This window comes from Physeter macrocephalus, chromosome 2 (genome assembly GCF_002837175.3).
Source record: "Physeter macrocephalus isolate SW-GA chromosome 2, ASM283717v5, whole genome shotgun sequence".
NCBI lineage: Eukaryota > Metazoa > Chordata > Mammalia > Artiodactyla > Physeteridae > Physeter > Physeter macrocephalus.
The window spans coordinates 43125752-43151905 of NC_041215.1; the positions used below are offsets into that span (position 1 = coordinate 43125752).

Genomic DNA, 26154 nt, shown 5'->3' on the forward strand with positions numbered 1-26154 from the left:
GAAACCAGAAGCTGACATAATCTGTCCTAAAATACTTAGTCTTTTTGTCTTGTAATCTTCTTGACACATGCCTTCTTCCTAAAAGGCAATAGAGAGTTCAGATCAGCTGAGGATTTTTCTCATCCTTTGATTGTTAACTTGAGGTCTAAATATGTTCTAAGAAAATTTACTTAAATGCTTCCTTCCCATAGCTTTGTAAAATCCCTATTGATTAGCTATGGAAACATTGCATGGAGAAAGGTTTTGAAACAGAATGTGTCATATGGTCCATTTCTATAAACAATGTAAGTGGGTATGTATGTTGCTATCTATGCAGGGAAAAGAAGGCTAACCATATATACAACATGTAAATAGTGATTATCTACAAGTGACTGTTGTGCAAAAATGGTTTTTTCCACCCTGACTTTTTCCCTTTTTTGTATTTTCCAAATTTTCTTCCATGAAAACCTATTTTATAATCAAATAAAGCTTTTTCAAAGGTGTTTTTAATGTCCCTTTTTCCCCAGCAGTGTTCAAATTAAACCTTCATTTCAAGCTTTACATATTAGATATAAACTAAAACAGTTCTGTTCTTCCTTATCAAGTAAACACTTTGAGGTTAATTACATGAAATCTGTGATTCGGCTGCTATGCATTTTTTAAGGAGAGGCATAATGAGTGATCCATGATTCTAGACTGAGGTGATTTGTATTCATGGGATTAAGTTTCATTTTAATGAAAAGGCAAATATGTTTAACCTTATTATATAAACATGTTATCTTAAAACTTAAGTACTGCTTTTGCTATCAAAAGCCATTCACTAAACGTGGACAGTGAGAAACTGGCCATTCCTTCTCAGTCAGCCTGGTTTTGTGTAGAAGCATGTATTATTTTGATTTCATTCTGTTAAGAATATGTTCTTCCTCGCTGTTTATTTAGTAAGTATAAATATTAAGTGCCCACTTTTTTGGCTTATTTGCTTGATAACCAATATGGATATTTGGGGATTTTTTTCCTTTAACGGGGTGGGTAGGGTGTTAAAAGCTTCTAACCCTGCCCTTAAAAAGCACACCATTTCTATTTTGGGGGTTTTTAAAACGTGTACACAAGCCATGAGAGAACAGTTAACAAGAACAATTTTATGTTACCTGTCGAGTTTTAAGAAATATGGAATAAGGCAATGAACAAAATTATAAGAAGATTAATAAGAGAGCTTCTTAGGAAGATATTTTCTATTAAAGTGTTTGACATTCTTATTTTTATTAGCTCCACTGTGATTTAAAAACATGTTCCCAGTTTATTTGTGCTACTTCTGAATGAAGTACTAATATTAGTTATTTTTTCTACTTTCACAATCTTTAAAATCTGGAACCTCTCAGTAGTTCTCACTGCTCTTCTACTTGTAAAATCTCTGGTTCTCCACCAATATTCTGCCTTCATCTTCCACTTTTCTTCCCTGTTCCTCAAACATGTTACTCATTTTTTACTTTTTCCAGACCTTTTCTTTAAGTCCAGGCTCATATGTTACTTGCTCTGTGAATATCAGCCAGGATTAACTTCTCCCTCTTAATTTCATAATGCCCTATTTATTCCGCTATTCTGTTATGGTGTCGTGGCTAAGAATGCCTAATTTCAAAGATAGGGACCGTGTTTCATTCACCTTTTATCACCCTCCAGGCACATCTTGAGCTCACAGCATCTTTACATAACCGTCTGTGACAAATGAGGTGCTAGAATCAGATGTTTTAGATTTTATGTTATTTTGCACATTTTCAAAATGTGATGTTTGTGTGGAGATATATATATATACATTAGTAGGAATGGATATTAGTGGAGTTAAGGTTGCATTAAAGAATCTAAAATACCATTGGAAATTTATCAGTGCAAATTCCATGATGTAGTGTCCAGGTGATGCTACATTAGACCACTGTGTCATGAAATCTGTAGCTATTTATTGAAGTTTTCTGTGTCAGATTTTTTTCCATAAGAGGGAGCTGCAGGCAGGAGGCAAACAAGGTGAACCTCCAAATACTGGCAATGAATAAAATACAAAAATAGTTTGAAAAGCACTTGAGTTTCTTAGGGGGACATGACTAAGTCAAGATATTTAAGTCACATTATGTTACAGTGAATTCTGCTAGGTGGTCACATTTTTCTTTTTAATTTTAGTGGACTGTAATTCTGACAAGTCCATTGTAAGAAGTTACTTTCCCAGTCTATAAAGAGCTGAGCCCAAATTCTGACCCTGCAATAGATGTATGTGTGGGTGTGTGGGTGTTCAGAGGTGGTGTTTCCAACACAAAAAAGGGTCTTCACATATCCCATTTCCATTCCTGCCCTTTCTTTTCCTAGGGGTGGAAATGTGTCAGTGTATGTTTCGATGATATTTAGACTTTAGAGTATGAATTTGAAATACTTGTTACTTGGTAAACTGAAAATAAGGTTGGTTGTTAATTATTAGGCTGAGGAGCAAGAAAGAAGCTTCGTTACCACCAGATTTGAGGACTATAGGAATTTCACAGGGAAAAATGTTTCAGAAACAGCATATTAACAATCACTTTATTACACATAAGGACCATAACATACATTTTTTGGAAAAGCTAGATTGGCGAGAAGTCATTTGAAACATGGCAATAAAGCACTGTTGCCATAGAAATAGCATCATTTTATAAAACCCTTCACTATTAAAGTATTCACTATAACTCTATTTGTACTTGATTTTTACTTTGTTGTTAATATGTTGCTTAGTTACCGGATATGTTTTGTATTCATATCTTTAGAAAAGGTTGATGCTAGAATTTATTCAATTATTTAGTTAGCCATTGAGTGGAATCATTGAGGCTTCCAGGCAACTGCAGTGATACCCTTGTCTACCGTCAATACCTGAGATGGGATCTTTGCCATTTCTCTTGCTTTAGGGATTAATAAGGATGGAGATGAAAACTGATATTTATAAGATAGCAAAATAGATTTATTGTGCTATCAGAGAAATCATTTCACTGACCTTTAGTTGTGGAAGTTTGTATAGGCAGTGCCATAATTTGGTTTATCTTTGTAGAAGCTTTTTAGATACCCTGATTAGAAGGTCAGTTATTTATTTTTATCTGGTTTCTTTTTAAAAAAAAAACAAAAAAAGGATTTGTGGTAGTTTTTAGTAATTTACATAAGTCTTGAGCTAATTGGTTTACTTAAAAGAATCCTCTTAGGGTCAGGAGACACATATTGTACAATTCATATTCACTACTCAAAGCTTATCATTGTGGATTCTTATTTAAATAACTGATAAATTCACTTAATAAAAGTATGTTTATACTCTTACTAGTTAAATTACCAACAGTGCCTTCAGTTTAGGAAGAACTGTCCCTTAGGTTTTTGATTTGTGAACTTTGGGCAGATTGCTTAACCCCTCTAATGATCGGTTTCTCTGTTAAGTGACCTTAATAATATAATAAGGAAATAACCTTAAAAATTGCTAGGTAACTCAATTTTTCCTTGTGCCCTTGACACATTCCTAATATAAGGATTCGTATCTTAGTGTGGTTTTTCAAACATACAACTATTCTATAAAAGTGGTTCCCCCCTTCCATTATTTTCAGTCTCCAGAAGGACTAGTTCTACCACTACCAACTCAAAACTCTCCATTTTTTAACAAGAGGCCCTGCAGTTTGCTTTTGCACTGGGTCCCACAAATTATGTAGCCAGTCCTGGTCCGCAGAAACTATTTTTAATAACAGACTGTACTATATACTAACTAGTAATTGTGTATATAAACCAAGTCTGTGGCCCTATAAATTTCCTCAACTACAAAGGAAATCTTTGTACCCAAATTTTATTTGAGTGTTATTTTGGGAGGGTGGGGAGGGTAGCTGACTTGGGTTACCTACATAGTAAACCTTTTAAATGTTAGCTCTCATAACAGAAGATTTTTGAGACTTGCTGTTTAAACAAAACTCTGTCATCTTAGAACACAAAGTACTTGCTTAAAATACAAAAACATACTGCTAGTGAAATAAATTAAATTCAAAGCAGGATCTAACTCACTGTGCCATTACAGGTTATCAAGTTATGCCCAACCAGCAGCAAAACTACCAGGGGATAGTTGGAGTTCAGCAACCCCAGAGTCAGAGCCTCGTTGGTGGCCAGCCCAACAGCATTGGAAATCAGATTCAAGGAGTGGTTATCCCCTATCCTTCAGTGCCATCATATCAGGTACGTGGTCACTCTTACCTGTATTGGGTAGAGGGGATTTTGAATAACTAAAATGTGTAGCTACATTCTTCTCCTTTTAATATGGGCAAAATGCTTCTGTAATACATAACTTTATAGTCTTAAGAGTTTTATTAGTCATTGCAGATTTGTTCTGTCCTTACTTATTGCATTATTCATTCACTTCATTAACTTTTAGAAAAAAAATATCTGAACCATATTAATTTTGAGAAGTAAATTTTTCTGGCATTGTCTGTGTTCCCAACTATTCAATACGTAAGTATCAATATATGAGCAAGTGTCTTATGCTAGTCTTCAGCTCCTTAGAAAATCTTCTTGAGGAGAATGGAATGGGAGGGAAAAGTAAAGGAGGAGGTAGGTATATGAAATAGAGTACTGATTATAAGTCAGTGTTTATAGAATAGAGAAGGATGTGCAATTCCCATGCTGGAACTGAGCCCTTTTCCCCCTCACTAAATCAAAAAAAGGAATAGTATGTCATATATTGAAAATGTCATGGATTTTAATTTATAGTTCTAAAGTAGAAATACCTACTGTTTCATGAATAAGTCAGATTTCTTTAGCCCATCTATGGCACATTTCCAAAAATTTATTTTACCTTCCTTTACCTTTCTGGAATAACCTGCAAGTGAGTTTGTTTTATTAGCCTCATGGTTTCCCATAACTGACTCGAATGTTAAGAAATCCAAAGGCCATTGTCATTCATCTCAACAAGGTAAAAATAATCTAGCTGGGAAGATAAGTGTACATCTAAACACAGATCAACAAATTGGTGATAATATACAGACCACTAGCTGAAGGAATTATGAAATATGGCCATGAATAGCTTAGGGACTTAATACAGAAGTCTTCTAGGAAGGTATAAACCTTTAATTAGCTCTTAAAAGAAAATTATGGGCATAAATTAGTTAAGGCATTCTGAGGATGGGGAAGGATATGAGCAAAGGAGGTAGCATATCTTTGTAACTCCAGAAAATGAAAATTGTAATTAAAATGTAAAATGTGGAATTGTTGAGGACTTTTTTGCGGCCATGGCTCACGGGCCCAGCCGCTCCGCGGCATGTGGGATCTTCCCGGACCGGGGCGCGAACCCGTGTCCCCTGCATCGGCAGGCGGACTCTCAACCACTGCGCCACCAGGGAAGCCCCTGTTGAGGACTTTTGAGCACTAAGAATATGTCTACTTTTGAAGCCCCCTGATAATAGAAAGCAACTAAGGAAAAAAGAAGATACATCATGAAACTAGATTTTATATCTTTCTTTTCTCTCAAATCCTCCATGCTTTTTACTCCAGTCCACCCTGCTTAAGCCGAGGCCCATGAGACTGTCCATCCTCTACTTCCTCTGCAGCTAGACGTTAGACAGGATCACTACCAAGCCAGGAACTCTCCCTTCTCAAGGACCCTGGTCATGCTACCTAATCTAGTCTGCTGAGCATCTATTAGATGCCCAGGCACTGTGTAAATAAGATCTCCCTTGAAATATAAGTTTAGTGACTTCCCTGGTGGTCCAGTGAGTAGGACTCTGTGCACCCAGTGCCAGGGGCCTGGTTCAATCCATGGTCAGGGAACTAGATCCCGCACACGTGCTGCAACTAAGAGTCCGCATGCTGCAACTAAAGATCCTGCGTGCCAAAACTAAGACCTGGCGCAGACTAGACTAAATAAATAAATAAACAAATAAATAAAAGAAGGATTAGTTTAACACTGGAAAAGTAACTGGTGGGTTAACTATTAAAAAAAGAAATACAAGTTGAAAATAAATTACATCCTTGTTAGTGTAGTTATTAAAAATGGAGCTAAATACTGAAAGTGTTTCAGAGCTAAGACAGTTATTATCATTTCTATAGCATACTTTTTTACAAGTTAGAAATTATTTTCTCATGGTATTTCATGTAATCCTTCCACTGGGTGAATGATTGTGAGAAGTATTGCTCTGATAAGCAATGAATGACAGGCTGCTTCATGCTTCCTACTACATTTGGTTAGATAAGCTAGGTGGTAATAAACTGTCATCTAAAAAATAAGCCCAGGGCTTCCCTGGTGGCGCAGTGGTTGGGAGTCCGCCTGCCAATGCGGGGGACACGGGTTCGTGCCCCGGTCTGGGAGGATCCCACGTGCCGCTCAGCGGCTAGGCCCGTGAGCCATGGCCGCTGAGCCTGCGCGTCCGGAGCCTGTGCTCTGCAACGGGAGAGGCCAGAACAGTGAGAGGCCCGCATACCGCAAAAAATAAAAACTAAAAAATAAGCCCAAGGGAATTCCCTGGCAGTCCAGTGGTTAGGACTTGTTGCTTTCACTACCAGGGGCCTGGGGTCAACCCCTGGTTGGAGAACTAAGATCCGTGCATCACGGCTGAAAAAATAAAAATAAAAATAACATTTTAAATTAACAAATAAATAATAAGCCTGAAAAGTCATCTACTCAGTAGAGTATATTCTGCAGCTGTACATTCTCAAGTACGGTTTCCTCTCTTTTGGTATGTCAGTTTTTTTCTTTACTAGTTACAAATTTATTCTGTAGCTTAAATCATCTAGATTGAGTTGTCATTTTTCCTAGATCTGCCTTGCATATACACTAACTTAGATACAGTCAGAAATAATATTAGGATGTTACACTGCCTCAGTAGACAAAAAGACTGAAATATATTTTGTCATAAAAAATTGGATAAATCAAACCAAAGTTTATCTTTGCAGCTGAGCCAAATTGAAAGTAGTTTAAGAGATTACTGTGTATTTTGAAAGGACTAGTTACATTTTAGAAACATGTTATATAGGCAAGACTTAGAAGTTAATCATCAACTTATAAATCACAGAGCCCAGGTATAGAGAATCATGAAGTGGTTAAAGAACTAAGGCTCTGGAGCCAGTGGGCATGGGTTCAAACCCCGACTTTTCTCCTCACTAGCTATACCACCTTGGGCAAGTTATTAACCTCAATTTTTAACCCGTTCTATGAAACAAGGATGATAAAAGTAACTTATTAGGGTTGTTAGGAAGACTTGATGTAATAATATACATAAAGTTCTTGGAACAGAACCTGAACATGGTAGTAAGTACTCAGTAATGTTAACTTTGATTGTCATCACTGTTACTACTGTTACTGTCGTTGCTACTACTGTTGCTGACATCATCATCAGAAGCTTTTACACAGGCTTTATTTACCAAAATCATTGTAATGCAACTAATGTGGTGCACTTGTAAATTACAAAACCATTATGCCGTTGTGGTTTCTATTTTAGAAACTGTGTAAACTAGAAAAATGAATCCATTATGTTCATGTGGTTTGTTTTTTTTTTGGTTTTTTAAATTTATTTATTTTTGGCCACGTTGGGTCTTCATTGCTGTGCGCGGGCTTTCTCTAGTTGCGGCGAGCGGGGGCTACTCTTTGTTGTGTTGCACGGGCTTCTCATTGCAGTGTCTTATATTGTTGCGGAGCACGGGCTCAAGGCGTGTGGGCTTCAGTAGTTGTGGCGTGAGGGCTCAGTAGTTGTGGCTCGCAGGCTTAGTTGCTCCACAGCATGTGGGATCTTCCCAGACCAGGGATCAAACCCGTGTCCCCTGCATTGGCAGGCGGATTCTTAACCACTCCGCCACCAGGGAAGTCCTGATTATGTTCATGTGGTTTCTATGTAGATGAATGTGGAAAACAGAGAATTGAAAGATCCACTGTTCATCAGATGCCTGCTGTGCTAGATCCTGTAAATGGAGATTATAATGGAGATAATACCCCTCCTGAGGTAGAGGTGGCATCCCGTTTTTGCAGATAATGAACTCTGGGGCCTCAGAATCTGAGTTAAGTCATTTGCCCAGTATCACATATATAGTAAAATTGATGGAGTCGGTATCACACCTAGATATCTTAAGCTTCAGAGCTCACACTTTCTGATCCAGTTACCTCACTAGTACCCTATCTGAGTTTTACTTAGCTCTACCTGAGGTAAATTGCATTACTCTTTCCATGTGAAAGGGTCATCCTTATTTGGAAACTGTTTCTTTTTTAAAATAACTTCTGGGACTTCCCTGGTGGCGCAGTGGTTCAGAATCCGCATGCCAATGCAGGGGACATGGGTTCGATCCCTGGTCCGGGAAGATCCCACATGCCGTGGAGCAACTAAGCCCGTACACCACAACTGCTGAGCCTGTGCTGTAGAGCCCGTGAGCCACAACTGCTGAAGCCCGCACACCACAACGAAGAGTAGCCCTGGCTCCCTGCAACTAGAGAAAGCCCACGTGCAGCAACAAAGACCCAACGCAGCCAAAAATTAAATAAACAAATTTTTAAAATAAAAATAATAAAATACCTTCTTCTTTGGGATATGAGTCATAACTCCTAGCCTACTGTACTATTGATAAATGCTAGCCAAAAACAATAACCAGCTAAAAAGAACATTGAAATAAAGTGGTAATGGTGTAACTAACTTATCAGGACAGCCTATTGGCAGTTTTAGCTTATTCCTAACTGCTCACACTTGAAAGTTTATGGAGGCTGGAGACACTAACATTTGCAAGGTTTTAAAGAACGTTTCTGCCTTTAAATTGCCTTTCAAATTTTAGGTTTCACTGCCTCAAGGTTCTCAAGGAATTGCCCATCAGACTTATCAACAGCCTGTTATGTTCCCTAATCAGTCTAATCAAGGATCTATGGCTACAGCAGGAATGCCAGTTTACTATAGCATCATTCCACCTGGCCAACAAAATAATTTAAGGTGAGTATTAATAAAAAGCCTGATCTTATAGCTCCTCATTGTTTATCAGGATTGTGGTCTGTTGCTAATTTTAAAGTTGCCTAAGGGGCATTACCTGAGATCATTCTCTAATCTAGAATAGAAAAACTACGATACAATCTATTTATCTAGCATTTCTTTTAACAAAATCAGTATAAGCAAGGCATTCCATATGTAAACCAATGGAGAATCAAGTTTTCTGTCATGTGCCTGAAAGTAGTAGGCCAGTCTCCTTTTACTCACCCAGGTGGAATCAATAGTTGGCCATAGATCTTAGAGTTAAGAGCGTTTATGTGTTAATATTTAAGGTTTTTGTAAGAGTCTGGGGAGAATGTATTTCCTGTATATAACTTCAAGAGCAAAATATCTTGCTGGAATCTTTCAGGCTCTGGGGAGCTCCTTTTTCATCAGTAAGAGGAGGGAGGCATATGAGAAGCAAATGATAGTAGGTCTATATTAAAGCAAGTCGTGAAGTATTCCATTAGCTACTTAACTTGAAAGAACAGAAACTTCTCTGATAAGCCTAATGTGTTAAAAAAAAAATAGTCTTCCTTTGAGTTGGGTACTTTTAGTCTGCTGTTCAGAGTGGATTACAGTCTTTCATTTTATTCTCATGACGTTTCCGTAAGGTTGCCAGAGTAGCCTTGGTGCTCTTTTTAATAAGGGGTCTGAAGGTAGAATTGCTGAGGTTGTCACCCAGTTATGGTTACAGATGGTATTTAGGGGTGAAGAAGGGATTGCAGTACTTGCTTCATTGAATCTGCTTGGGAAAATGGGGACTTGACTCTCATTTTATTTGTTGTCATAAACACACATACATACACACCTGAGGAACTCACATATTTCCTCCTCTCCGTGGATGCCACAAACTGAAAGGGCCCAGGCTTTTTAAACAGTAAGTTGGTTGAAATCTTACAGGCAACTTTGGAGTTTTATGCAATGATGAGCCCCAGCTCTTTTGTGGTAGAGCTGCTGCACAGTGAAAATATTAAAAAAATTCTTTTTTGGCCTCACTATGCAGCTCGCAGGATCTTAGTTCCCTGACCAGGGATTGAACTTGCGTCCCCTGCAATGGAAGCATGGAGTCTTAACCACTGGACTGCTAGGGAAGTCCCAAAAATAGAAATTTATACTGTGTTAAAATTTCCCATTATTTTTTAAAGCCTTCCAGGTGATTCTTTTGGCAATAAGAGTTGAGACTCACTGATCTATGCTAACCAGCCCTTTTTTTCATCTGTATGCTTCAGCTCTGCACAGGTCGCCATAACCCAGTAATATTTTACACATTTGCAAGAAAGTCATAATATCTGTCATTGTAAAATTTCATCCAAGACCCAGTGTCCTAAGGTAAAACTGTGTCGATTACTTCATACCAGCAAGTATAATAAATCTCAGGTTGTTCAAAGGGGGAAAGTATATCTTAAACTCTAAGCTATAGGGTCCTGATCCAAACACTCATGTTTTTACTAAAACATTACCAGATTATAAGATTTCTATAAGAACACTAAGTGAGCCTTTGTTCTGAAAAATGTCTTCCTTAGCTTGAGTTGCTTAGCAATCCATTATCTTGTGGCGGCTCCGTATGCAGAAAAGTGGAATTTGAATTATCTTTACTTTCAGCTCAACCAGTCAATTATCACTGAGGCAATTTTGTGTTTGGATTGGATTGTGTTGTTATGTGTACTGTGAGGATTTAGCATAGCCTGATACAAATCATGTGTCTTGTCACTTTCAGCAAGCCATGTACCCGTTAGAGAAACTAGTTTTACAACAAATCATGGTATTTCTGTCAGTCTACGATGTAGAGAAAAAACTAATTTCATTCCTGCAGTCTGCAAAAATGGGCAGGCTAGTTGGGTAATATTTTCAAAATGCTCCCATTTGGGGTTTTTTTTCCTCCTGTATTACCATTTATTTTCCCATTTTTATCTTGAAACAAAAGGAGAATATACTTTTGTCTTTGATCTGCAATCTCAAAGGGCTAGCATACAGAGAGGGGAACTTGAAGAGACTGTAACCTTTATTTTTCAGAACTCCAAAAAGAAGGCTTCACCGAATCTTTATGAAATAATGAAAAAGAAAACCTACTTTTAAGTCTTTTTCCCTTTTCCATCGGCATTGTCTGTTTCTCCTCATTTTGTAAACTAGTATTCCTCTAGTGTCCCCTTTGTCCTACTTCTGGAACTGTCTTGGATTCATTTAATTTCTCCTAAACTTCTAGTTTTGCATTTTGGTTTTTTGTTTGCCTCAGCCATTCTTTGAAATAATTGTCAATAACGAAGTCTCAATCTGAACCACATGTTTTAGTGAAATTTTACTTCTGTTGTTATTAAAAGGGAAGTTGTTAACACTTAGCCTAGAGAAATAAAATGTAGTAAGAAAGTTACTTCTGCTGATAAAACATTGCCTTTTCAGAATGTTTATTTTCTCTTCATTGGATATAACAGCTTTTATTTATCAGCAAAATTAATTAGTAAATTAAGTTATATGGACAAAAATAATGTTAAATAGGAAGGGAAGAGGATGCTTATAGCTATTCCATTTCTTGTAAACTCACCAAAAATGAGTGATAATAGTAATTTTTTAAATATAAATTTATTTATTTTTGGCTGCATTGGGTCTTTCTTGCTGCACGTGGGCTTTCTCCGGTTGCAGTGAGCAGGGGCTACTCTTTGTTGAGGTGCGCGAGCTTCTCATTGTGGTGGCTTCTCTTGTTGCGGAGCACGGACTCTAGGCGCACGGGCTTCAGTAGTTGTGGCATGCGGGCTCAGTAGTTGTGGCTCACGGACTCTGGAACGCAGGCTCAGTAGTTGTGGCACACGGGCTTAGTTGCTCCACGGCATGTGGGATCTTCCTGGACGAGGGCTCGAACCCGTGTCCCCTGCATTGGCAGGCGGATTCTTAACCACTGCACCACCAGGGAAGTCTCTATTTTATTTTATTTTTTATTTACTTTTTTTTGGGAAGTCTCTATTTTAGATTAATAATTTTTAAGTAGATACCTTTAAAGAATAAGGAGGAGAGGTGATATTTCATGCAAAAATCTTTTCATTTTTCAGTCTCTCTCAGTGAGTTTCTATTGGGAAAAATAATTCTCCTACATCTACATTTTGTCCGTTAAAAGAGTGTTTTCTCTATTTAACTTGTTTGGGTCTTCCTGATTATACATACAATACAGAGTCATTGTAGAAAATTTGAAAATGTAAAATTTTCAAAATGTAAAAAAGGCTGAAAAAGCAGATCAGGTACAATCTCTCCACTCAGAGATAATCACTGTTAAATTTTGGTGTCTTCATTCAAGTCATTTTTCCGTGTACCCATAATATGTGAACTTTGTTAGGAATCATATATTCTAAACATTATATTTTCTATATTTTTAATTACATTGTTCATAAGCTCTGGTTTAAAAATTAAACCAGGGACTTCCCTGGTGGTGCAGTGGTTAAGAATCCACCTGCCAAGGCAGGAGACACAGGTTCGAGCCCTGGTCCGGGAAGATCCCACGTGCCGCGGAGCATCTGAGCCCGTGTGCCACAACTACTGAGCCTATGCTCTGGAGCCCGTGAGCCACAACAAGTGAAGCCACCGCAATGAGAAGCCCATGCACCGCAACGAAGAGTAGCGCCCGCTCACCACAACTAGAGAAAGCCCACACACAGCAACAAAGACCCCATGTAGCCAAAAATAAATAAATAAATAATTTGTAATGAATAAATAAATAAATAATTAAGCCAGCCCCACAATGTGGCCAAAATAACAAATAAAGAACTCTAAGAAGGAAATTACAAGTTTTGCAGTTCATGAAGTCTTACAGATAAAAGGTCAAGAAGAGTATTTATTCAAAAATAGGTGGTACTTTTTTGAAAGACAGAAGGGAAAGAACTTATGTAAGGAGAAATTCAGTTAGTTTTTTTTTTAAGCATAAGGAAAAAGGAGTACATCTCTTAATCTTCCCACCCACTTTTGAATTATTCGTTAGATTTTTACAGCTTTCTTCCTCGAGTAAATTTTAAGCTTTTCCAAACTGTTTCTCAAAATCCATCCTGACTTTCTTCACAGCCCAAGAATTTGAATGGCTTGCCATTTTATTTGTTATTTCTTCAGGCCATAGGTAACCTAGATAACAAGTGATCCCCTGAGATACTCCAAGTTTAGGAAGCAGAAAAGGTTTGTGTTGGAAGTGCCCCTCTGGCATATTCTATTTATTTTATTTTGTGAATAATTTCTGTTCCTTGAGAGTATGTTTTACACTGCTGTATAAAACAACTCTTGTGTTTCACACTCCTGTGTAAAACATCTCCTGTGTTTTACTTATCAGTGTTGGGGACAATATCAGACATGTTGATGAAAGGATCCTAAAAACCTACATCCTCTTGATTTCCATTTCCAGCCGTGATAGAGTAATAGAAACCAAATTTATCCTCCTACCATAACTTTAAAACTAGAGACAAATACATGAAACAACAGTTTTCATTAGGCAGTGAGGGACAGTAATCCCTGAGAGAGGGAGAAAAAACAAGTGAGTCTTATGATTGCCCCAGCTTCCTGCCTGGGGAGAGTTTCCTAGCCACATCTCAGGGAGGAGGAACCCAAGCAAGACCCTCTGTCTAAGTTAAGGAGATGGAATTAGGACTCCAAGGAAGCCAAGGTGGCTTAGAGTTTGCAGGGCAGAATACTAAAGAGAAGAGGGTTACAAAGAGGTTGCTCTGGAGATCTAAGTGGGACCCTTTTGAGTCTTAGTTGATTGCTGACTGGTGCATTTATGTGCAAAAACTCCCCAAAGCCGGGAAAAGAACCACTCAAAAGGAACAGGCAGAACAATCCCTGGAGCTCACACGACAGGAACAGTTTAAATTCCTACCAGCCAGTATGTCAAAACCTCATAACACATGAGGCATTGAGTAGAGGACTTAAAAGAATACTGTTTCAGTAGTGGAGGACAATTAGCCTTAGATTAAAAGCTGCTCTTGGGCTTCCCTGGTGGCGCAGTGGTTGGGAGTCCGCCTGCCGATGCAGGGGACACGGGTTCGTGCCGCGGTCCGAGAGGATCCCACGTGCCGCAGAGCGGCTGGACCCGTGAGCCGTGGCCGCTGGGCCTGTGTGTCCGGAGCCTGTGCTCCGCAACGGGGGAGGCTGCAGCAGTGAGAGGCCCGCGTACTGCAAAAAAAAAAAAAAAGCTGCTCTGGTCCTGCCTTTTAAACAAGCAGGACCCAAAAGGATTAAATTGTCTCCAGATAAGCATGGCTCAGAACAAAGCTCAGAAATATTATTTAAAAATACAAGTGGGACTTCCCTGCTGGCGCAGTGGTTTAGAACCCGCCTGCCAATGCAGGGAACATAGGTCCAATCCCTGGTCCTGGAAGAGACCACATGCCACAGAACAGCTAAGCCCGTGCGCCACAACTACTGAGCCTGACCTCTATTGCCCACGAGCCACAACTGCTGAGCCTGCACACCACAACTACTGAAGCCTGTGCACCTAGAGCCTGTGCTCTGCAACAAGAGAAGCCACTGTAGTGAGAAGCCTGTGCACCACAACAAAGAGTAGCCCCCACTCGCCGCAGCTAGACAAAGCCTGCGCACAGCAATGAAGACCCAACACAGCCAAAAAAAAGAAAACAAAAAAAAACCAAGGATATCCAACAGTCAACGAGGTTAAATTCATAATGCCTGGCATCCAATCAAAAATTATGAAGTATGGGCTTCCCTGGTGGCTCAGTGGTTGGGAGTCCGCCTGCCGATGCGGGGGACACGGGTTCGTGCCCCGGTCTGGGGGGATCCCACGTGCCGCACAGCGGCTGGGCCCATGAGCCATGGCCGCTGGGCCTGCGCGTCCGGAGCCTGTGCTCCGCAACGGGAGAGGCCACAACAGTGAGAGGCCCGCGTACCACAAAAAAAAAAAAAAAAAATTATGAAGTATGCAAGGATGTGAGAAACTAATAAGGCCAATAATGAGGAAAAATCAGTCAATTGAAACTGACTGAAACAATGCCAGTATAAAATTCAGACAGAGGAAAAAGGACTAGGAAATAATGAACAGAGTATCAGTGCTTTTCATAGGGCCTAATGCATGTGCAATTGGCATCCTCCAAAGAGAGGAAAAGGGCGGACAAAAAAATATTTGAATAGTAATGGCTGAAATGTTTCAAAATTTATGAAAATTATAAACCTGCAGATCCAAAAAGTTCAACAAACTCAGGCAAAAGAAATATAGAGGAAACTTTTCAAAACGTTATAAAGGGAAAATTGTAAAAGTAGCCAGAGAAAAAAAGACACGTTACATATAGAGGAACAAAGATAAGAATTCGATAGACTTCTTGTTAGAAACAATACAAGCCAGAAGACAGTGGCACAACATCTCTATTTGGAGTTATGAAAGAAAAAACAGAATTCTATACCAGTAGAAATATTTTTCAGAAACAAATATGAAATAAAGACTATTTCAAACATGCAATAACTGAAACAATTAATCACCAGCTTACCTGCACTGCAAGAAATGTTAAAGGAAGTCTTTCAGACAGTAAGAAAATTATACCAGATAGAAACTGGCTACACGACAGAATAAAAATGAAAAGTCAGGGCTTCCCTGGTGGCGCAGTGGTTGAGAGTCCTCCTGCCGATGCAGGGGACGCGGGTTCGTGCCCCGGCCCGGGAGGATCCCGCGTGCCGCGGAGCGGCTGGGCCCGTGGGCCATGGCCGCTGAGCGTGCGCGTCCGGAGCCTGTGCTCCGCGACGGGAGGGGCCGCAGCAGTGAGAGGCCCGCGTACCGCAAAAAAAAAAAAAAAAAAAAAGAAAAAAAAAGTCAAAACAATATACTGACTGGGAAATCAAATATCTGAAAAAGTACTTATGTAGAGAGGATATGAAGAATTCTCAAACCTCAGTAATTAAAAAAAAAAAAACCTTCAGAAACAATTTGTTTAAAAAGTTAAACCTACGTGTGGAGCACTGCTATACAACAGTTAGAGGTACATGGTGAGGAAAGGTGTGGAAACTTAGTGATGTTCTTTTCTTAATCCAAATGGAGGTTACATAGTTCTTCATCTTATAATTCTTTAAAATGTATAATATATTTCTGGGTACTCTTGTTGTATATATATTTCAAACCCCTAAATAGGTAATAAAATCATTAACTATGGGGGAAGACTTTAAGAGATAAGGGGCAAGAGAATGGGAGGAGAGGAACTGGAGACACTAAATAGAGACAACTTTTGAGAATTGCATCCCTAAAGGGGAGCATTGAATTTCAGTAGTATATGGGAGGGGAAAATGAGGTTAAGAGAGAGTGTCCTGTTCTTAATTGAAAAAAGAAGTGTTTGTATGCTGAAATGAAAGACAGCAGAAAGAGGTGCGTTGCTATAGGAGAGGGGGGTAGAGTTGTAAGGTCCTCAAGGAGGATGAGAGTAAACACTCAAATGGAAGTCGGTTAGCCATAAATAAGATGCAGAGGATTCGCGTATGGTAAAATGGAGGAAAAGCAGAGTGCATGGGCTCAGATATTAGTACGTAGATAGGTGTGGTGAAGAGTTTATGAAAATACTTTTCTGATTGCTTTATTTTTCTCACTGATTTAGGATTCAAGATATGAAGTGCATTATCAAAGAGTAGATGAATGTTTTAAAGGTTGTTTTGATATGAAGATTCAGCACAGGTACATTAAGACAGATTTCAAAAAGAAAGCATCAAGATATGGGGAAGTGTGACAGATGTCTGATAAAAGCTTATAAACATTTTTATCACTTCTGTATGTTCTAGAATGATAATATTAATGATAATTATTTGTGGAGTTCTAGAATGATCTCCACAAATAATTCATGGAAATAAGTAGTTTACCCACTTGACAAGAACTAATAATAAATTATCACTCTCCCCAACAATCTTAAGAAATGAGAATTAAAGCAACCTTAACCAAAAAAGGAGGACAAAACAGTTAACACTAAGCAGAGAGACAAACATTGCTGGGTGCTAGGCATATGAAAACTGATTCTATAAATCAGTCTGATGATATTTAACAAAACATGAAACTGCTGTACTTTTTTATTCTGTAATTCTACTTCTAAAAGGTTTACCAGCAATATAATCCACCCCCAAAATTAAAATTGCTCCAAAAACAAGTTGTAAAAAAATGTTGTTATTCATAGGAAAATCCAACAAAAATGATCCAAGAGAAAATATGGAGTAACCTTTGAATAGTTTACTTTCATTTTTAATTTTTATTTTTTCTGCTAGGCTGATTAAATTAGGTTTAAATTCTAGTGAAATTTGCTCAGGTTGTCACAGATGGTGAATCAGTCATTGGGACTAATGAGATTCAGAGTGCTTGTTTTTTGTTACCTGCTTCAGTCTCTTTAATTCATTATTAAAGAATTAAACGTGTGATACCCAGACTACTATAGCCCCCAAATGGATTATATCAATTACTTACAGCATCTTCAGGGAACACAGCACATGTCTACTAAGTAATGTTATTAAGTTCAGGAAGTTTGTTTGACTATCACTGGCAGTAAAACGTCAGATGGTTTAAAAAGGCAGAAAACCAAAGCACACCTTGCCAAATATTCATAAATTTTCAATGACATCATGTTTAGTAGTCATTAAAAACTGTAGCACATGTGAGACTTGCTCTTAAGTGAACTAATTATTGCTTAAGAAGAATACACTGGGTCCTATTCTCCCATCAAAAATAATAATAATTTGAAATAACAGTCATAATATTTGCAAAACCATAAAGAGAAGAGATGAATGATAGCAATGACATTTTTATGTAGGGTTTTGAATACTGTTACTTTTCCTAAATCAACTTTTTGTGGGTGACTTCGTATAATATGACTTCTTTGTGTGTACCTTTTATATATGCACCATTTTTGTCCGTTCTAGTATTTCCTTATTTATCTTCTTTGTAAACAGCATTATTGAGATAAAATTCATATACTATACAATTCACCCACTTAAGTGTACTGCTTAATAGTTTTTCATATATTCACAGATGTGCAGCAACCATCACCACAGTCAATTTTAGAACATTTTTCTCTCCAGAAAAACAAACAAACAAAAACCCTGAAGTAGAAGCAAACCAAGTGTCCATCAGCAGATAAATGGATAAATTAAATGTGGTGTACACATACAGTGGAATATTATTCAGTCTTTAAAAGGAAGGAAATTCTGTCACATGCTACAACATGGATGAATCTTGAAGACATTATGCCGTGTGAAGTAAGCCAGTCAGAAAAGGACCAATACTATATAATTATTTGAGTTACCTAGGGTCATAAAATGAATAGAATCAGAAAGTAGAATGGTGGTTGCCGGGGGCTGAGGAAAGGAGGAACGGGGAGTTGCCATTTAATGGGTACACTTTCAGTTATGCAAGATGAAGAGTTCTGGAGATGGTAATGACTGTGAAACTGTGAATGTGTTTAATGGCAGTGAGCTATATGCTTGAAACAATTAAGTTGGCAAATTGTATGCTATGTGTATTTCATCACAGTTTTTAAAATTTTAATGTGAATGTACTGATGAAGGGGAAATAAAAGAAAACTCCATACTCTTTAGCTATCACCCTCCAACCCCTCCACCACCACCATCATCTCCTAGCTACTAATCTACTTTCGGTCTCTGTAGAGTTCCCTGATACGGACATTTCATATCAGTGGAATTATGTGTAGTCTTTTGTGACTGGCTGCTTTCACTCAGCATAATGTTTTTAAGGTTCATCATGTTGTAGCATATTACCAGTAGGTTATTCCTTTTTGTAGCTGAATAATACCCCATGGTAGGGATATATCACATTGTGTTTATCCATTTGTCAGTTGATGGACATTTGGGTTGTTTCCACCTTTGACTACTGCTGTAAACGTTAGTTTGTACATATTTGTGTAGACATCTGTTTTCATTTCTCTTAGGTATATACCTAGGAGTGGAATCACTGGGTCATGTGGTAACTGTATGTTTAATCATTTGCGGATGATGTTTTCCAAAGCAGCTGCAACGTTTTACATTTCCATAAGCAGTGCATGAGTGATCTAATTTCTCCACATGCTTCTTTTTTTTAATAAATTATTTACTTTATTTTGTTTATTTTTGGCTGCATTGGGTCTTCGTTGCTGCACGCGGGCTTTCTCTAGTTGCAGCAAGCGAGGGCTACTCTTCATTGCGGTGCACGTGCTTCTCACTGCAGTGGCTTCTCTTGTTGCAGAGCATGGGCTGTAGGTGTGCAGGCTTCAGTAGTTGTGGTGTGCGGGCTCAGTAGTTGTGGCACATGGGCTCAGTAGTTGTGGCGCTCGGGTTCTAAAGTGCAGGCTCAGTAGTTGTGGTGCGTGGGCTTAGTTGCTGCGCGGCATGGGGGATCTTCCCCGGGCCAGGGATCAAACCTGTGTCCCCTGCATTGGCAGGTGGATTCTTAACCACTGCGCCACCAGGGAAGTCCTCTCCACATCCTTTAATACTTGTTAATTATCTGACTTTTTTATTATAACCGTTCTAGTAGGTGTGAAGTAATATCTCGTGATTTTGATTTTCCTGATGACTAATAATACTGAATGTCTTTTCATGTGCTTTTTAAGCCATTTGTATATTTTCCTTGGAGAAATGTATATTCAGGTCCTTTGCTCAATTTAACTGGGTTGTGTGTCTTTTTATGTTGAATTGTAAGAGTTCTTCATATATTCTGGTACAGGTCCCTTAACAGATATATAATTTGTAAATATTTTCTCTCTTTCTGTGGGTTGTCTTTTCACTTTCTTGATGCAGTCCTTTCAAGTACAAAAGTTTTTCACTTAGATGAAGTCCATTTTATCTTTTTTTCTTTTGTTGCTTTTGGTATCATATCAAAGAATTTATTAACAGGTCTGTGATCACAAAGATTTATGTCTATATCTTCTAAGAATTTTATAGTTTTCGGTCTGACATTTAAATCTTTGGTCAATTTTTAGTTAATTTTTTATATGGTATGAGGCAAGCATCCAACTTCATTGTTCTGCACATAACTATTTAGTTTTCCCAGTGCTATTTGTTGAAAAGACTGTTCTTTCCCCATTGAATGGTGTTGGCACCCTTATTGAAAATCAGATGATCATAGATGTCTGGGTTTATTTCTGGACTGTCAGTGCTCTTCTACTAATTGTTTATCCTGTGCCAGTGCCACACTGTATTGATGAAGTTTTGAAATCAGGATGTGTGAGTCCTCCAGTTTGGTTCTCTTGTGAAGATTGTTTTGGCTATATTGGGTCCCTTGCAGTTCCATATGAATTTTGTAATCAGTTTATCCATTTCTACAAAGAAGTCAACTGGGATTCTGATGGAGATTGTGTCAAATCTGTAGATTAATTTGGAGAATTGGCATCTTAACTGTGTTAATTCTTCCATTCCATGAACATGGGATGTTTTTCAATTATTTAGATCTTTAATTTCTTTCAACAATGTTTCTGTAGTTTTTAGGGTTAATTTTTCACTTGTTTTATTAAACTTATTCCTAAGTTTTATTCTTCATGATGATACTATGAATGGAATTGTTTTAATTTCATTTTGATTGTTCATTGGAAGTGTATAGAAATGCAGATTATTTTTTGTGTATTGATCCTGTATCCTACAACTTTGTTGAACTCATTTACTAGTTATAATACTTTTTAAATAGATTTCTTGGGATTTTCCATATACATGATCTTGTCATCTGTGAAGAAATGGTTTTATTTCTTCCTTTTCAATTTGGGTACCTTTTATTTCATTTTCTTGCCTCATTGCCCTGGCTAGAACCCTTAGTACACTCTTCCGTACAAGTAGTGAGAGCTGACATCCTTGTCTTCTTCATGACTGGACAGCATTCAGTCTCCCACCTTAATAAAGATGTTAGTTGTGGATTTTTCATAGGTACTCTGTATCATGTTGAGAAAATATAATTAATTACATTAATTGGTTTCCAGATATTAAATGACCCTGGCATTCCTGAGATAAATCACACTTGGTCAGATTTTAGCATTTATATTCATAAGAGATACTGGTCTGTTGTTGTCTTGTGGTGCGTTTGTCTGGTTTTAGTATTAGAGTAATATAGAATGAGTTGGGAAGTGTTCTTTTCTATGTTTTGGAAGAGTTTATGAAGAATTATTGTTAATTTTTCTTTAAATGTTTGATAGAATTCAGTGATGAAACCTTCTCTGCAGGGGCTTGTGTGTGTGTAAGTTGTTTTATGGTTACTACTTAAATCTCTTCATTTGTTATAGATCCATTCTGATTATCTGTTTCTACTTGAGTTTGTTTTGGCAGTTGGTATATTTCTGGGAATTTGATCTATTTTCTTGGTATACAATTTTTCATACTATTTTATTATCCTTTTTATTTCTGTAGTCTAGTAATCTCCCCTCTTCATTTCTGATTCTGGTAATTTGAGTTTTCTCTCTTTTTTTCTCGGTCAGTTAAACAAAAAGTTGTCAATTTTGTTGATCTTTTCAGTGAACCAGCTTTTGGTTTTTATTGATTTTCATCTTGTTTTTCTGTTCTCTATTTTGTTTATTCCCATTGTAATCTTTCTTATTTACTTCCTTTGGCTTGCTTTTGGCTTGGTGATCTGTCCCTCAGCCCTCCGCCCAATGTCTTAAGATGGAAGTGTAGGTTATTGATCTGAGATCTTTCTTCTTTTTTAATATTGGCATTTACAGCTATAAGTTTCCCTCTAAGCACTGCTTTAGTGGCATTCCATAAGATTTGGCATGTTGTATCTTCATTTTCGTTCATCCCAAAGTATTTTCTGGTTTCTATTTTGATTTCTTCTTTGACCTATTGGTAACATAGTATTGTGCTGTTTAATTTCTACTTACTTGTGTGTGTCCCAAGTTTCTTCCTGCTGTTTATTTCTAATTTCATTCCATTGTGGTTGGAGAACATACTTTGTATTATTTCTATCCTTTTAAATTTACTGAGGTTCATCTTATGGCCCAGCATATGGTCTATCCGGGAGAATATTCCATGTACACTTGAAAAGATTATGTATTCTGTTATTGTTGGATGAAGTGTTCTGTGGATGTCTCTTAGGTCTAATTAGTTTATAGTGTTGTCCAGGTTTTCTGTTCCTTGTTGATCTGCTGTATTGTTGTTCTATTCATTATTGAAAGTGGAGTGTTGGGAATTCCCTGGCAGTCCAGTGGTTAGGACTCCCTGCTTTCACTGCCGTGGGCCTGGGTTCAATCCCTGGTCTGGGAACTAAGATCCCACGAGCTACACGGTGCGGCCAAAAAAAGGAAAGTGGAGTGTTGAAATCTCCAACTACTCTCATTGAATTGTATATTTCTCCTTACATTCTTTTCAGTGTGTGTTTCGTGTATTTTGGTGCTTCTTTACTAGGAGCTGATATGTTTACAACTGTTGTAGTTCCCTGACCCTTTTTCATTATGAAATGCTTTCTTTATCTCATACAGTTTTTGTTTTAAAGTCTGTTTTGTCGGATATTAATATAGACATACCAGCTTTCTTGTGGTTACTGTTTGTGTGATATATCTTTTACCATCCTGTTATTTTCAGCCTTTGTGTCTCCTGTAGACAGCATATAGTTGGATCATTTTTTATCCTAACCATCTCTGTCTTTTGATAGAATCATTTAATCCATTCACATTTAATGTTATTATTAATGTATTTGGCTTATGTCTGCCATTTTGCTTTTTGTTTTCTATCCCCTGTGTTTTTTTATTCTTCCTTTTCCTGTTTTCTCTTGCATTAAATGAATATTTCCTAATGTAGCATTTTAATTTCTTTCTTTCTTTTTTACTTTTCTAGAGGGTTTTTCGTTAGTGGTTTTTCTAGGATTTACCATATATATCTTAACTTATCCAAGTCAGCTTCTGATTTACACTAACTTAATTCTAGTGATATAAAGAAAAGTTACTCCTACACTGCTCTATTCTCTTTCCCCCCTTTTTCTGGTATTCTTGTTATATATATTATATTAATATTACAAACACAATACATTGTTATAACTATTACCTTACCATCAGTAGGCATTTCCTTAGCCCATACAGCTTTGTTCCCACCCACATCCTTCATGCTATTATTGGCAAATATGTTACATTTCTATATGTCATAGGCCCAACATTACATTATATACATATTATTTTATACACTTGCCTCTAAAATCAGAAGAAAGGAGGGAAAATATGCATTTCTACAGTCTTTCCAATTACATAATTACCTGTTCTTGGTTGTATTAGTCTGCTCAGGCTGCCATAACCAAATGTCATAGACTGGGTGGCATAAACAACAGAAATTTATTTTCTCACTGTTCTGGAGACTGGAAATCCAAGATCAAGGTACCAGCAGGGTTGGTATCTGGTGAGGGCTCTCCCCTTGGTTTACAGATGGCCACCTTCTCATTGTGGGCTCATTTGGCCTTTCTTCAGCCTGTGCAAGCAGAGGGAGAGCAAGTTCTCTGATGTCTTTTCTTATAAGAGCACTAATCTCATTGGACCAGGGCTCCACCCACATGATGTCATCTAACCTAGTTACCTCTTCATGGCCCCATCTTCAAATACCATTACAGTGAGGTTAGGGTTTCAACATATGAATTTGGGAGGGATGCAAGCATTCAGTCCATAATACTGTACTCTTTATCTTTTTGTGTTTGTTCTAATTAGTGCCTATTGTAAAGTGCCTATTGCCGGCAACAAATTCATAGTTTTTATTTACTAAGGAAAGTCTTGGTTTTGCCTTCATTTTGAAGAATAGCTTTGCTGGATATAGGAATCTTTGTTAACAGGTTTTTCCCTTGACCATTTTGAATATGTTTTCCCACTGCCTTCTGACCTTCATCTTGTCTGCTGGGAAGTTAGCTGTTAATCTTACTGGGGTTACATTATAAGTAACTAGTCAGGGCTTCCCTGGTGGTGCAGTGGTTGAGAGTCCGCCCGCCGATGCACGGGACACGGGTTCGTGCCCCGGTCCGGGAAGATCCCACACGCCACAGAGCAGCTAGGCCCGTGAGCCGTGGCCGCTGAGCCTGCACGTCCGGAGCCTGTGCTCCACAACGGGAGAGGCCACAACAGTGAGAGGCCCACGTACCGCAAAAAAAAATTTTTTTAAATAAGTAACTATTCATTTTTCTCTTGCTGTGTGTCTTTGACTTTCAGCATTTTTACTATGGTATCTCTTTGGATCTCTGCATTTATTCTGCTTAGAGTTTGTTGAGGTTTCTGGATGAGTAGGTTATTGTTTTTCAATAAATTTGGGATGTTTTCAGCCATTATTTCTTGGAATGTCTTTTCTGCTGCTTTCTCTCCTCTCTGATAATCCCATTATACATGTGTTGGTTTGTTTAACAACACCCCACATTTCTCTGAAGCTATTTTTTCTGTGTTCCTTTTTCTCTCTGTTCTTTAACTCATATAATCTCTTTTAATCTGTCTTCCTGGACCCTGGCTCGAACCCGTGTCCCCTGCATTGGCAGGCGGATTCTTAACCACTCTGCCACCAGGGAAGTCCCAATATTCTCTATATGTTAATGCAACCTTGTCAGCATTCCTTCTTTACTTCCGTATGCGTGGTTTCCTTTGGTTTTGTGAACATGTCTATGATGGCTACTTTATGGCCTTTCTGATAAATGTGAAAAATCTGTTCTTTCTCACAGGCAGTTTCTGTTCCCTGCTTGTATCCAAAGTATGGGTTACACTTTACTGTTTATTTTCATGCCTTGTAATTTTTTTTTTAATTAGACATCTTAGATAATGTATTGTAGTGGGTCTGGTTATTGTTGTTCACTTGTTAATTTGTTTAGTGACTGACTGGATTATTTTAATAAAGCCTATTTAAACCTCCCACCACCAGCAAATGTCCAGCCTCTGATTTTTTTCCTCAAGCAGGGAAGACTATTTTGGGTATTCTCACAGTCATCCTGGAATCACAGTGGTTTCAGTTGGACTCTGTTTCTCTTTTTCCTTGACAGCATCCACTAACTGCTAGCTGATTACTCTGTTGTTTTCAATAATGCACTGACTCATAAATTGCTCTACAGAGTAATTCAATCAAAATCTGTCTCCTTTGAAGAAAAAGTTTCTGTAGTCAATGTTTGATTCTTATTCTGACATAAGGAAGGCTCATTCCTGCTGTCTTTTTACCTGTTTCCCTCTTGCAAACTAGCAAGCCTACAGTTTAGCCTGACTCTTGAATCTCCTCCCAGTTGTCTTTACCACAATCGTTACTGTTCCTGAAAGCACCTGTAGGCTTGAACTTCGTCCCACTCTGTTGCAATTAAAGACAGTTATTTTGGGGCTTCCGTGGTGGTACAGTGGTTAAGAATCCGCCTTTAATCCAGCAGTTCTATTTCTAGAAATCTATCTGGTTGAAATACCAGCACAAAGGTGCAAAGATAATGCTAAAGGTGTTCACTGCAGTATTATTTGTAATTAATAAAAACTGGAGGGCTTCCCTGGTGGCGCAGTGGTTAAGAATCCGCCTGCCAATGCAGGGGACACAGGTTCCAGCCCTGGTCCGGGAAGATCCCACATGCTGCAGAGCAACTAAGCCCGCAGCTAAGCACCACAACTACTGAGGCTGCGCTCTAGAGCCCACGAGCCACAACTCCTGAGCCCGCGTGCCACAGCTACTGAAGCCTGCGCGCCTAGAGCCTGTGCTCTGCAACAAGAAAAGCCACCTCAATGAGAAGCCCACGCACCACAACAAAGAGTAGCCCCTGCTCGCCACAACTAGAGAAAGCCCACGCACAGCAATGAAGACCCAACGCAGCCAAAAATAATAAATAAATAAATAAATGTTTAAAAAGACAGTTCTTTGGAGAATACATTAGGTGCTGTTTTATAGCCTCTTTTCTCTCCAGAAAAATCTCTGAGCCAGGGCTCAGAAGCTGGGGATTTGGACAGTGATTAGCTTCTCTAAAAGTGACACCCTATCCTATGAGCTGAGCACTTGGTAGAGGGTGGGGAGACCACAGCCGAGGATCACTGGCTTACCTCTCCTAGTGTTAAAAATCTCCACTTCAGGAGCTGGGGCAAGGGTGATCAGGCCAGGGCCCCAGTATTCTCTGCATATCACACCCACAGTAGACCCTCTGTTGTACAAGTGGAGGTTGGGCAGAAAGGAGTTCCCACCTCTCATGCTTATTCACCCCAGATTTAGCTTCAGCAACAGGTACCTGACGGCAGGATGAGAAAGCTGACATACCACTCCTCCTAGGAAGAAACCCTCCCTCTGGTGCTGTGGGGAGAGGGAGCTCTGTGTTCTTGGCTACAGC

At 38.5% G+C, this 26154-nt stretch overlaps 1 protein-coding gene across 12 annotated transcripts in view; it reads left to right on the plus strand.

Moving 5' to 3' along the window:
* R3HDM1 (R3H domain containing 1) overlaps positions 1–26154 on the plus strand; it is a 188304-nt gene that overhangs the window by 142543 nt on the left and 19607 nt on the right. For all 12 annotated transcript variants that reach the window (XM_007129468.3, XM_028477402.1, XM_007129471.3 and 9 more), the window contains 2 exons: positions 4034–4188; positions 8758–8909. In XM_007129468.3, coding sequence (XP_007129530.1) covers positions 4034–4188; positions 8758–8909 — 307 coding nt within the window. The remainder of the gene's footprint in view (positions 1–4033; positions 4189–8757; positions 8910–26154) is intronic.